Source organism: Myotis daubentonii, chromosome 18 (assembly GCF_963259705.1).
Source record: "Myotis daubentonii chromosome 18, mMyoDau2.1, whole genome shotgun sequence".
Lineage (NCBI taxonomy): Eukaryota > Metazoa > Chordata > Mammalia > Chiroptera > Vespertilionidae > Myotis > Myotis daubentonii.
The window spans coordinates 38,995,797-39,009,444 of NC_081857.1; the positions used below are offsets into that span (position 1 = coordinate 38,995,797).

At 42.2% G+C, this 13,648-nt stretch overlaps 1 protein-coding gene across 6 annotated transcripts in view; it reads left to right on the forward strand.

Annotated features, from left to right (window-relative positions):
* The first annotated feature begins 607 nt into the window (after nt 1-607).
* The window catches only part of WDR47 (WD repeat domain 47), a 35,728-nt gene continuing 22,687 nt past the window's right edge, over nt 608-13,648 (forward strand). For 2 of the 6 annotated variants that reach the window (XM_059674898.1, XM_059674899.1), the window contains exons 1-2: nt 611-859; nt 11,308-11,474. In XM_059674898.1, coding sequence (XP_059530881.1) covers nt 11,317-11,474 — 158 coding nt within the window. In that variant the 5' untranslated portion in view covers nt 611-859; nt 11,308-11,316. Of the gene's footprint in view, nt 860-11,307; nt 11,475-12,669; nt 12,904-13,648 lie in introns of those variants that run through there. The other 4 variants (XM_059674900.1, XM_059674902.1, XM_059674903.1 and 1 more) reach the window with 3 other exon arrangements.

Sequence of the window (13,648 nt, forward strand, 5' to 3'; positions counted from 1 at the left end):
CTTCGCTTCTGGATTGGTCCTGATGATGATCTCCCACATGCAGCGAGGTTTGGGTAATGGGTGCCCTCATACTGCACCGAAGGGGTGGGAAGTAGTAAGGTTTTGCTGCCCAGGACCTTACACCCAAAGGGGTGATAAAAACTACCCCTTCAAGGCAGGTCAGCACAAAATCAAAAAGGGGCGAATAAGCTGCTGGCACTTTCAGGACGGATGGGGCTTGGAAAAACAGTAGGAGGCCAGGTTTACTTCATTCACCTGCATTCATAATTTATCCAGGAGGCATATTAAGAGTCCATTCTAATGCGCAGAGTACTCCATTGGGGAACAACAACCCTGGCGCGCTATTTCGGGACCCACGGTCGCGGGCGGCCAGGGGTCTGCGTCGGGGCTGCGGGTCTCCCGCCATCGCCACTCCCGCCCTTCCTCCGGGTCCAGCCAGTCCTCGGAGCGCCGGCCCGGAGCCCGTCGTTCCAGGCGGGTCCTCCCCTCGCCAGGCTCTGAGGGTCCTGCCCCGAGTCTCCTTTCCGCGCAGGCACCTGCCTGGCCGCCCCACGCGGCGGGGTCCTGCGGCGCCTCGGGGAAGCGCGGCGATTGGCTGGCGGCGTCGGGACGGGCTCGGCACCGTTTGACAACCGCAGTCTGCGGGAGGCTGGGCTGAGGGCCGCCGCGCTGGGAGGGGCCGCGGGAGGAAGGACGGACTGACGGACTGATGCGCTGACGCGCGGCGGAGGGAGGACCGACGCCAAGCCGAGACCGCCGCCCTTGCGTTCCCGCCCCACCCGGAGCCGGCCGCTTCGGGCCCCGGCCGCCGGCCACCCCGCCGCTCTCGCCGCCGCCGCCTCCCCGGGCTCGCCCCCAGGTGAGTGACTCCAGGAGGCGGAGGCAGGCTCGGGCCGCGCCGCACACCTCGCGTTGCCATGGTCACCCGTCGCCACCTGTCACCACCTGCCGGGGCTGCGAGCCTGGCGACCCCCAGGGCGGCGGTCGCGGGCGGGGGCGGGGGGGTCGTCTAGAGCGGGCTGGGTGCTGACCCGGTGGGATGGGTCGTGGGAGAGGCCCCCCGCGCCGCGGGATGAGGACCTGGGAACGGCGGGGCCGATGCCAGGCCGCCACTCCGGAACACACCTTTCCCTCGCTGCCAGCCGGGCTCCGGGGGCACAGACGCCCGCGCCCTGGCTCTGCCGGCCCCTGAGCACCGAGCGGCCGCCGGGGTCGTGCCCACCTCGCTGCTGCCGAGAGGCGGGAGCGCGGCAGACGGCGCGGACTCTTCCTTCCTCGCCCCTTCGCCGTCCCTTCGCCGAGCCCGGGAGAAGTGGGCACGCCTTGGCCGGGAGGAGGGGGAGCTGCGGGGCTGGGGAGCTGGGGAGCTGGGGAGCTGGGGATCTGGGGGTGAGGGCAGCCCCGCGAGGCCGGGTTTGGCCGTCCTCACATCGGTAGTCAACGGGAGCGGCCTTTGGGGATCTGGACGCGGGTCCGAGGAAAGGCGGCGACTGGATTGGGGACGGGGTGGAGCCTGGGCGGGGGGCGCCTGCCCGGGAGACGCGGGAGGCTGTCACGCTGGCTCTCCGGGCTCATCTGGTTCCCTGTATTGGAGAGAGGGGCTGGGGCTGCGGCTCTGGGGCCAGGCCTTGGCCGAAGGGCCGGCGGCGGGGGCCGGCGGCGGCGGCGGCGTTTGACCAGCATCTGATTTTTTTATTCTCTGAACCCAGACTCGCTCACCAACCACGCGTGCAGTCTGAGCCGAGCTTTTTTTTTTTTTTTTTTTTTGGCAACTTGCTTCCCTGCATAATGAAGGAGAAGCCTTTGTTCCACCCAGATTCATAGGTTGTGATCCTAACACTTCCCTCCCTTTGTTGCAGACTTCATAGAATACTTCAAGAAGTTCATGGCACAGACATGAGCATGTAGTTCTTAATGCGCTAGAAATTTTTTTTCACGGTAAATCCAAGTAGATTTTTTTTTTTCTGTCTCCAGTGTTGGCATGTGTTTGCATTGAAATTTTACTAGAGAGAAGCAATGCCTAAGGGCCCATTTTCCTTTATATGGCATATTCTCCAGGCCTCATTTAGAAGGAAGCTGTAATGAACCGTAGGCTTTAGGGGGTAGATTGCTTCCACACAGAAAAGAAAAAATATACAGGGATGGAAAAGACAAGAAATTACGCAGAACAGTATACTGTTAGCTTTAAAAGAACACCTTGAATTTAGATGCCATTATATATGATTTTTAAAATTTTTTCAATTACAGTTGACATACCGTATCATATCAGTTTCAGGTATACTAATTATGTAATTTTTGTGTGAAGGGGTTTTAAACTGTTTATCTCCCACCCTCCACCTTCCCTGTTCTGTCTCTCCTGCCCCCCCCCCCTTTTTTTAAAGTCAGTAATAGGAATGTATCATAGAGAATAGGGGTATTACCCTGTGTTCCACTCACATCATTGTGTTCAGCCTCTTCTGTTTGTGAAATGGAATTTATCAATTGCTTACTGAATGGACAGCTTGATATACGCTGCAGTTTGAGCAACACTTCAAAATAAGTATGAAAAGATGCAGGTTTCCTTAGTAGATCAGTAAGCTGGAAGTCAGACAGCCAGGATTTAAGTTTCCCTCTGCTGCTGATTACAATCTTGGAAGAGCTACTTACCCTCCTGTTGACTCTGATTTCTAGATCTGTAAAATGGGGATAATACCTGCTAGTGTTTTAGTCCGGAAATAGGCTCTGAAGTTGAACAAAATAATGTATTTGAACGCACTCTGGAAAAATGGAAGGCACCTACGATAACCTTCTCATAGGGTGGCGCATTGGCAAGGATCGTAACAATTCTCTGCTTGATCTGTTTAGCATTTCCAGGTCCAGGGCCTTCTTTCTTACAGTGGCCTTAACAGGCTCCTGGGAACTATGGAGGTGCAGTTGTACTCCCTGCAGAGGTCCTGGATTACTGTGCTGACATGGAGGAAAGGGTGTTTCCTCCCTATATGTGGGTCAGGGATGCGTTCCTGCTTTCAGTAGGAGGTTCTCATATTTAAGCAAATAAGGCTGTGGCAAATATCTGTGACTTGAGTTTCATTTGGTATTAAACAATCCTCCGTGTGGGTCATTGGTTCTTGATTTATAGAGAAATGGTTTACTTTGTCCTGCTTGACCTATGCTTTTCAAACAAGAGTATTTGCAGTGTTAGAGACAGGCTGTTATGTGTATGAGTATGATAAATCCGTGGCCAGGTCACATGGCACATACTTGATGGAGTTGTCATCAATTTCACTTGAAGACTTGGATAAAATATATTGTTTCTTTTTTTTTTATAAGTAACAACATTATTGCCATAATATATATTTAAAATCCTCACCCAAGGACGTGTAGAGAGAGGACGAGGAGGGGGACATTGATGTGAGAGAGAAACAGATCTGGGATCAATCTGGCAACCCTTTGGCGCACAGGATAATGCTCAACCAAAGCCACTCTGGCTGGGCAAAATATATTGTTTTTATGTTAAAACAAAAAGATAATATGGATAATTTCTCACTAATTTCTAAGGTAAAGTTCAAAGGCTTCAAAAAATTTTCATGCTTAAGGGCTCTCTGAAGATGTGTTCAGTTTCCTCAGCCCTTATGGAGAAAAATTTAAGAAGCATTGATTTAGACTTACTCAGCTAATGAATGGTTAATCACTACATAGCACAGGAAGGAAGTTGAATTCCAATTTCTAAAACTTTTTTTTTTTAAATATATTTTATTGATTTTTTACAGAGAGAAAGGGATAGAGAGTTAGAAACATTGATGAGAGAGAAACATCAATTTAGCTGCCTCCTGCACACTCCCCACTGGGGATGTGCCCACAACCAAGGTATATGCCCTTGACCGGAATCGAACCTGGGACCCTTCAGTCCGCAGTCCGACGCTCTATCCACTGAGCCAAACCAGTTAGGGCCCAATTTCTAAAACTTTGACTGACATTAGGCTCAAGATTTCTTGAATCTTAATTATGTCTTCTTCTTCTTGTTTTTGTTTTGTTTTAATTCTTTATTGTTTAAAGTATCACATATGAATCCTTTTTTCCCCCATTGACGTCTCCCTGCTCGTTCCCACCCCTCTGTCTTCTTGTTTTTACCCCTGCAAATGTCACAATGTTGTAGTGGAAAGGTCACAAGATTATGATCAGATAGACCCTGTTGGTCCATTCTTGCTGCTGTACTTTCCGCTGTGTGTCCTTAGACAAGTACCTAATGTTTCTGAGCATTAGTGTGATCATCTGTAAAATGAAATGATAGAACTGCAAGAATTACATAGATAATATAGGGGAGTACTTAGCACAGGGCCTGATATAGCAGATGCACAATAAATGTTAGTACCCTTTCCCTTCCCATCTCTGCATCTCAGGATACTGACAATCCTTTAAACCCATTCTTAGCAGGAGACCATTACATTTCATTTGTAATTCTTTAATGGTACTCTTTGTATTTTTGTTGTTTAGTTGTGTTCATTGTAGAGTGCCTACATTATGGGAAGTGTTGTTTTCACCGTATACAGTGGCTGACCAGACCACACCTGGTATATTGTGTTCAATTTGAGATGTTTTTTTAAAAATATATTTTTATTGATTTTTTACAGAGAGGAAGGGAGAGGGATAGAGAGTTAGAAACATCGATGAGAGAGAAACATCGATCAGCTGCCTCCTGCACACCCACTACTGGGGATGTGCCCGCAACCAAGGTACATGCCCTTGACTGGAATCGAACCCGAGACCCTTCAGTCCATAGGCCGATGCTCTATCCACTGAGCCAACCCAGTCAGGGCGAGGTGTTTTAAGAGGGAGATTAACAAATGTTAAGAGGAGAAATGACCGGAATGGTGGCAGGCATGAAAGCTATGGAAAAATGGTTGAAGGAAGTAGGGGAATAAACAGGATTATTGTCAGATTTAAATATGTGTATGTTTTTAACATAACAAACTTGTATTATGCTGACCCTGTAGACATAACTAGATGAAAGTCACAAGTAGATTTCAGTTCGATATTAGAAAAAAATACATTCTTACTTGGGGGAAAAAATGGAGTTCCGTATTCTCTATTGTTTGTAACAAATTTTCCCTAAAATTAGTGGCTTAAAACAACAAATACCACTGTTTCTGAGGGTCTGGAATCTGGGCACAGACCAGCGGGGTGCCTCTGATTTAAGGTCTCATGGGGTTGTAGCCAAGCTGCCACAGGGGCTGTGGTCTCACCTGAAGACTGTCCGGGGATGGTCTCCTTCCCAGCTGATGGGGCCTGTTCTTTTAGGCTGTTGGACATTTACAATTAAATGACCTGGCAGCAACGTAAGCTTTTGAAGTGCTATTTTGTTAAGAGGAGATCTAGCAGATTTCTTTCTTTTTTCATTTTTTAAAGGAAAAGTTAAAGTAGTCCTATGTTGTAGTTTGATATTTTTTTTCCTTCGGTGGCTTCATGGGACTTCATTTACTTATCCACATTTTTACCTGCAAACTGGAATTGTAAAGCACCATAGTTCAGTATTAGGCATCCTGTAATAGTTGGAAATTAAAAGGGAGTGCTTTTTATTGTGTAGGATGGAGTTGTGGATTAATGGAGCCTTTCTTAAGCACTTTTTTCTTAACTACAAAGTTTATAGTGGCTGTACCCCAATTTCTTTAATCTTATACTTCAGAATGATTCTTAGTTTTGTATGTTTTTCTTCCTTTTTAATGTGTATTATAAGTAAGTAATCTCATCGCAAAGGAACATCTAAATCATATCTATTTATAATTGGTTAGAAAGCTACCACTGATATCCTATCTAATAATAGACAAACATGGGAATTGACCATTTCTCCCATTGGCTAATCAGTGAGATATGCAAATTAACTGCCAACAAAGATGGCGGTTAATTTGCATATGTAGACCCAAAGCCGTGGAGCGAAGACTGAAGGCGGCTCTGGCTGGAGCGAAGGCCTGGGTCCCGGGTGCTGGAGGAAAACCGGTGCCAGCAGCCAGGGGAAGGGAAGGCCTATTGCATGAATCTTTTCGTGCAACAGGCCTCTAGTTTTTTTATAAAACTTTTTCCATATCTATGTATAGAAAGGTACATAGAAGTTGGTATATTTCTATTGTCAGTATATCTTTTTTTCTTATTGTTAACATTTTATCTTTAATCTTAGATTTCTAAAAATAATTTTATTTCTGCCTCCTTAATACATTCTTCTAATCTTGTTTCACTAAGGTAAGAATCAATGTGAATACACATAGAGAGTCCATATGAAATTAATGTGCGGATATTAATTGTTATTTAAGTACTGAAATATTAACTACCTTCCAGCTGGTTTTCAGATGTGCTTATTATTATTATTATTCAGATCAACCCCCCCCCCCCCCCCCGCCATACTCTGATCAGGGATCAAACCCAGAACCTGGGTATGTGCCCTGACCAAGAATCGAACTGGCGACTTTTCAGTGCACGAGGCAACCAACTGAGCCACACTGGTCAGGGCCAGATGTGCTTATTATTAAAGAAAACTCTTGGGTGGGAGCAGCTGGAGAGAGGTCAATGGGGGAAAAAGATATATGTAATACTTTAAACAATAAGGAATTTAAATTAACAAATAAACAAATTCTTGTTTCCTTACCTTACCCAGTCCAGGTATTGGATATAAGTAAAAATGTATTCCTTAAAGGAAAATGTTTTTGTGATACATTTTTACAGACAAATCTGTCATTTAATATGGAAATACCAAAACATTCTGAGTTTCCCCCATTTTACTTTGGATTTTTAGTGGAATACACTATAGTTTTGGCCCTACATAAGTTCTGAATGGTGAGTCATTGTTCATGTGTAACATAGCTGGCAGGTCTACCTAAGATGCTGTCAGAGCTGACTTTGACTAAATCGTAGTTAGATTGAAGGGCCAGAGCTCTATTTTTTTTAAATGGCTTTTAGAAATCTACTCTGTACTTTTCTTTAGACACTTCTTCATTGATTTTTTTTATATTTTAAGTTAATATAACTAACATTTTGTACTATATACATCTCATTTTTATTTATTTTTAATATGTTTTTACTGATTTCAGAGAGGAAGGGAGAGGGAGAGATAGAAACATCAATGATGAGAGAGAATCTTTGATCGACTGCCTACTGCACGCCTCCACACTGGGGATCGAGCCCACAACCCCAGCATATGCCCTGACCAGGAATCACCCATGACCTCCTGGTTCATAGGTAGCTGCTCAACCACTGAGCCATGCCAGCTGGCTATCCATCTCACTTAAAAAGATAATTTTAGTTGTTCCTAAGCTAGTTAATTCTTACTGATTTATAGCTTCCCTGAGGAGGCGGGAAGAAGCATTTATTATTAAGTTCTTTTTTAAAAAATATTTTTTTATTTATTTCAGAGAGGTAGGGAGAGGGAGAGAGAGAGAAACATCAATGATGAGAGAGAATCATTGGTCAGCTGCCTCCTGCACGCCCTTTACTGGAGACTGAGCCCGCAACCCAGGCATATGCCCTTGCCCGGAATTGAACCTGGGAGTCTTCAGTCCACAGGCTGACGCTTTATCCAAACTGGCTAGGGCTATTCTTGAGTTCTTTTCCTCTGAATTAGAGAAAAATTTTGGTTTTGTAATGATTAATAATTTAAGGAGATTAAAAGTGTTTATGAATTAAATGTTATTTTAAAAATATGCACAGTAGCCCCCTTATCCATGGTTTCAGTTACCTGCAGTCAACCACAGTCTGAAAATATTAAATGGAAAATTTTGAACTAAGTCATTCATAAGTGTTAAATTGTGTACTATTCTGAGTAGCATGATGAAATCTCACACAGTCCCGCTACATCCTGCCCCGACACCAGTCATCCTTTATCCACACTCACTGTATGCGCTGGCTACTTATTAGCTGTTTTGGTTATCAGATTGACTGTTGCAGTGTCACAGTGCTTGTGTTCAGGTAATCCTTATTTTAATTAATAATGGCCCCCACAGCACAAGAGTGGTGCTGCTGGCAATTTAGATATGCCAAAGAGGAGCCATAATGTGCTTCCTTTAAGTGAAAAGGTATGTATGTATAGGAAAAAACATAGTACATATAGAGTTCAGTATTATCCATGATTTCAGGCATCCCTTCAGGGTCTTGGAACGTATTCCCTGCAGATAAGGAGGGACTACTGTATGTGTGTGTGTGTGTGTAGTATCTAATTTCTAAATCATATAGCTAGGATTTTGGAGCCACTCAAATGTTTCAGTAACAGGGTGGTTAGAAAAGAATAATTCTGAGATATAGTCATCAAGCACATGCCTATGTTTTATATTGTATACAGCAACAGTGAAGTTTATAAGAATTAAAATTATGGATTGAGTGATTAAAATATAATACATCTCTATTGGGAATTTCAGAGTATTGAATTAAACCTTGTCTTTTAAAATTAATTTTTAAAAACCCTGACCAATTCTAGGTTAACTAGGATATGTTTTCTGCATCTATTCAAAATTTAAATGTAGACTCAATGTAAAATATGTATTTGTAAGAATGAATTTCTTTTAGGTTTTATTGACTAAAATGATGGCAGCATTAAACTTGTAGTTATGATTTAAAATATAAGTATTGCTATAAATTCATAGTAGCTCCAGAGTTACCTCAAATTTAGACTGAATGTTGAATAATATGTAGCCTATAAAATGTTAAATATCATTGTGCGTATTGAACAACATCAGAAAATTGTAGTCTCAGTTCTGCACGAAGTTGTATTGTTGGTACATGTGCCCTTTAAGAACTTAGAGATGCAGTGGGGAGGTATGATTTCTTTATGAGAGTTTAATTAGTGAAAGTCATTCCTTTGCTAGGAAAAATTATCTGAAGGTTTGGGGAATGCTCAAATTGCTAATCGTTGTGCTCTAGGAGTAATCCCAGGGAGACAGTTCTGAAATATGATTAGAATTCAGCAAGTGGAAATATCATTAAATTTACTGTCTTTTGGATAATGTCTATGAGCAGGAAGGTAAGCCCAGAAGACAGCAAAGGGAAACCCAAAGCATGAGGAATCAGGTGGCTGGCTGCTGGGAGAGAGAGTTGGGATTGGTCTGTTTCCCGAAGCAGGCGTATCTTTATTGTGGAGGTGGCTGTGTGAGATTAGCTTGGTCTGACATCATTAAATATTTGAGTCATATAACTATCTTCCCAGGCACTGTCCCTTGTTTACCCTACCACCTTCTCTGTGTAGGAGAGCATCATCTGATGTGAGCATTCTGGTCTACTAGGAATTTGCACTTCACATTATGAAGAAATAAATTGAAAAAATATTAAACAAATTGAAAAAAATAACCTTGCTCATACATATATGTGTTTACATTTCTGTGAGCTTGCTTACAGTTAGTTGGCCCTGTGCGAAAGATGTGCTTGCAGTCTGTTTCACTGGATGTTTCTTTGTAGCTGGTCTTCTTCAAGCGGTTGTTTGTATTGCTCTGAGCCTTAACATTTGAAAACTGTAACAACTTGGGTCATTTAACTTGTGTGAACTCATATGTAAAATGAGAATTTTGACCTAATGATCTTCAGAATTCGTCCTAGTTCTAAATCTTTATGAATTCATGACCAATGTGCTCAGTTGTATCACTATAAACTTATATCCTATATAATAAAAGCCTAATATGCTAAGTGTCTGGTTGTCCGTTCAACCAACCAAAGAGTAATATGCTAATGATATGCTAAGGCTGCTCAACTGCTCGCTATGATGTGCACTGACCACCAGGGGGCAGACACTCCAACCTTTAGGTTAGCTTGCTGCTGAGGTCCTGCCGATTGGAGTGATGGGCTGGACACTCCCTAGGGCCCTCCCACGGTCCCTCCCCAGCTGGCCAACCTCCCGTGTCCCTCCCAGGCACCAGTGGGGTCCCTCAGCCTGGCCTGCGCCCTTTCACAATCTGGGACCCCCTTGGGGGATGTCGGAGAGCCGGTTTAGGCCCGATCCTGCAGGCCAGGCTGAGGGACCCCCCTGGTGCACGAATTCGTGCACTGGGTCTCTATTAGGTAATAAGAGTTAGAAGGGATTTTAATTAATTAATTAATTTAAAAAATATTTTTATTGATTTCAGAGAGGAAGGAAGAGGGAGAGATAGAAACATCAATGATGAGAGAGAATCATTGATTGGCTGCCTCCTGCATGCCCCCCACTGGGAATTGAGCCTGCAACCTGGGCCTGTGCCTTTCACCGGAATCAAACCTGGGACCCTTTAGTCTGCAGGCCAATGCTCTATCCACCGAGCCAAACCAGCTAGGGCTAGAAGGGATTTTAGAGAGTTAAAATATCATTGTTTAGGTTGATAGTACCAATATAACTTAAAGTTGCATATTTTAACAAGGCCTTGTTTTGTTTGGTTCTAAAATACAGGGTGCAATATTTTACATGTTGCTGTTGGACTATAAGTTTCTTAAGGATAGGGCCAGTGTCTTCTGAGTACAGGATAGGGCCTATCACAGAAAAGCCAATAAATGCTTATGGAATGAGTATGAATACCTAGGACAAGGTATTTATGACATAGCTAAACATGGTTTATTAGTAACTTTTTAAAGTATTTTTTATTAGGGCAAATTTTCAACATGTGTAAGAATAGAAAGAATAATATTGCCCTAGTCCATCTGGGTTGCTATAACAGGAAACCATTGATTGGTGGCTTATAAGTAGTGAAAATTTATTGCTCACAGTTTTGGAGGCTAAAAGTCCAAGGTAAGTATGGTCAGGTTCTGATGAGGGCCCTCTTCCTGCTTGCTGACTGTTGACTTCTCATTGCATCCTCATAAGGTGGAAGGGTTGAGCCAGATTTCTGGGGTCTCTTATAAGGGCACTAATCCCAGTCATGAGAGCCCTGACCTCATGACCTAATATTCTCTCTTAGGCCCACCTCCAAAAACCATCAATTTGGGGGTTAGGATTTCAACATATGAATTTTGGGAGATACAAACATTCAAACCATAGCAAATGAACCTCCGTTACCCATTACCCTGCTTCAATAGTCATGATTATTCTTGCTTCATCTTTATCTCCTCCCACTCCCTTCTTGTATTATTTTGAAGCAAATCACAGCCTTTATATCAGTTAATCTATAACGATTCCAAAGTGTATCTCTCAAAGATAAGGACTTAAAAAATGATTGTCATACCTTTGTTACACCTGAAAGAATTACTTGGTTTTGATAAGTATTACAATTTCCACTTAAAAATATCTGAACTAAATATTTCCAAGAAACCTGTTATGTGTACTTTCCAGACAGTAACACTTGGACATAAAGCAATAGGATTAATTTTTGTTTTGTTCTGTTTAATATTTAGGCTACCAACATGACGGCTGAAGAAACAGTGAATGTAAAAGAGGTCGAAATCATTAAGCTAATGTTAGACTTTTTGAATTCAAAGAAGCTTCACATTAGTATGTTGGCTCTTGAGAAGGAAAGTGGAGTCATAAATGGCCTGTTTTCAGATGATATGCTTTTCCTGAGGTATGAATTCATTAGCTGTGAGGTGTGTGGCTCCTTTAAAGCAATGTTAAGTATCAATAAGGTAATATGTATAACACAGATAGTTCTTTATAGTCATGAAACGGCTATGTAAGTATACTTTAAAAAAAATGTTTGTGTTTATATTGGAACATTTACCAAACAATGTTTTCTGTAGAATGGTTTCAGTAGCAAGATCTAGAGATCCATTAAATAAACGGGAGTTACAGCTACATTGTGGTTATGGCATTGTTAAAAAAATATTCGAGTAAGGAAGCAGAGACTCCAGAAAGAGAAAATATTTCTGAAATATCATTTTTTAGACATAGAAATAAAACATTCTCATTATATAAACATATTCATTATAGAAAATATAGAAAAATAAGGAGGAAAAATCACCCTATCATCTAGATCAGGGGTCCTCAAACTTTTTAAACGGGGGGCCAGTTCACTGTCCCTCAGACCTTTGGAGGGTTGGACTATAGTTTAAAAGAAAACTATGAACAAATTCCTATGCACACATCTTATTTTGAAGTAAAAAAACAAAACGGGAGCAAATACAATATTTGTATTTGCATGTGGCCCACGGGCCGTAGTTTGAGGACCTCTGATCTAGATGCTCTACTAACAATTTTCTTGCATATTAAAAAATAACAGCAATTAAGAAAAAACCCCAGCAATTATATTGCATTTATAGTTTAGTATCCTGCTTTATCCATTAACATCATAAGGACTCTGTATGTAATTGTAAATTTACACCTTAAAAATTTTCAAATTTTATTAATTTCCTAATGGTTCCTCTATTTTTAGACAATAAATTGTTTTCAAGTTTTCTTAAATAAATGCTCTACTGAGCACCTTTTTTTCTGTATCTTGGATTAGAACAAGATTCTTGGAAATGGAATTGCAGAGCAAAAGGGAATTAACGTTTGCCAAAATGGAAAGCTAAATATATCCTAACTTGAATTGGACAGAAAAAGAAAAGCCCAAATTTCTGGACAGAAATGTATTTTATGCTTACGTGATAAAAATACCAAATATCCTTGACAAGTTGTACAGATTCTTGGACATGTGGCATTTTATAACCTAGGAAGCCTTAAGAAATGAAGTGGTCCTAGTTCATAGAAAAGGAACTTAAAAAAAATTTTTTTTTAATTGAGCTCAGAGAGGAGGGAGGAGGGTAGAGGGAGGGGGGGACTGAGGGAGGAAGAGAGAGAGAGAGAAACATCAATGATGAGAGAGAATCACTGATTGGCTGCCTCCTGCACGCCCCACCCTGGGGAGCATAGTCCACAATATGTTAGGAACCAATCCTCAGGCAGTCTGGCCTTGTCTTTCCATTGAGCAGTGGCTCTCAAATACCCCCTTGAAACCTGTTGGTTTGTGAAGAAGTTTTGCTGGTCTGAGGAAAAATGCATGGAATTACAGAATAGTAAGTTTTTCATTAAACAAAATATTTTCATCTTAAAGGGCTAGCCTTTGAAATGGCCTCCTTCCTACATTTATTTACTTATTTATAAATAATTTTTTTCTTAAAGTTTTATATTTTTATTGACTTCAGAGAGGAAAGGAGAGGGAGAGAGAGATAAAAACATTAATATTATAGAGAATCATTGATCAGTTGCCTGCTGCATGTTCCTTACTGGGATGAAGCCCACAACCCGGGCGTGTGCCCTGAACTGGAATCGAACCTGTGACCTTCTGTTTCATAGGTTGATGCTCAGCCACTGAGCCACACCGGCTGGGCTTGCCTACATTTTTAAATATTAAAATGCCCCTTTATAAAATGATTATATATTTATATTGCGATTGCTTTTTATTAATATTCCTTCTTTGCAGAATCGAAAGTTGGCAATCCTGTGTAGATCCCCCTGCCATCCCTTCCTTTTTAAATCTTACTGTTCAAAATATCCAAAAGGAGGGAAATTGCTGTTATAAAGGAAGCGTGGCAATAGGAATGCCTTGTAACTTAAAAGTTCCCATAGGACCGAAAGTAGGATAAAACCTGATCTTACTCCTTCCTGTTTCATTCTCAGACTGTAGACTTTAGTACTAAATGCCTTAAAGATGATTCACAATTTAGAGCAGGATTTTTCAACCTCTGCACTATCAACATTTTGTGCAAGATAATCCTTTGTTGTGTATGTGCTTGGGGGTGAGGGCGTCCTATGCATTGT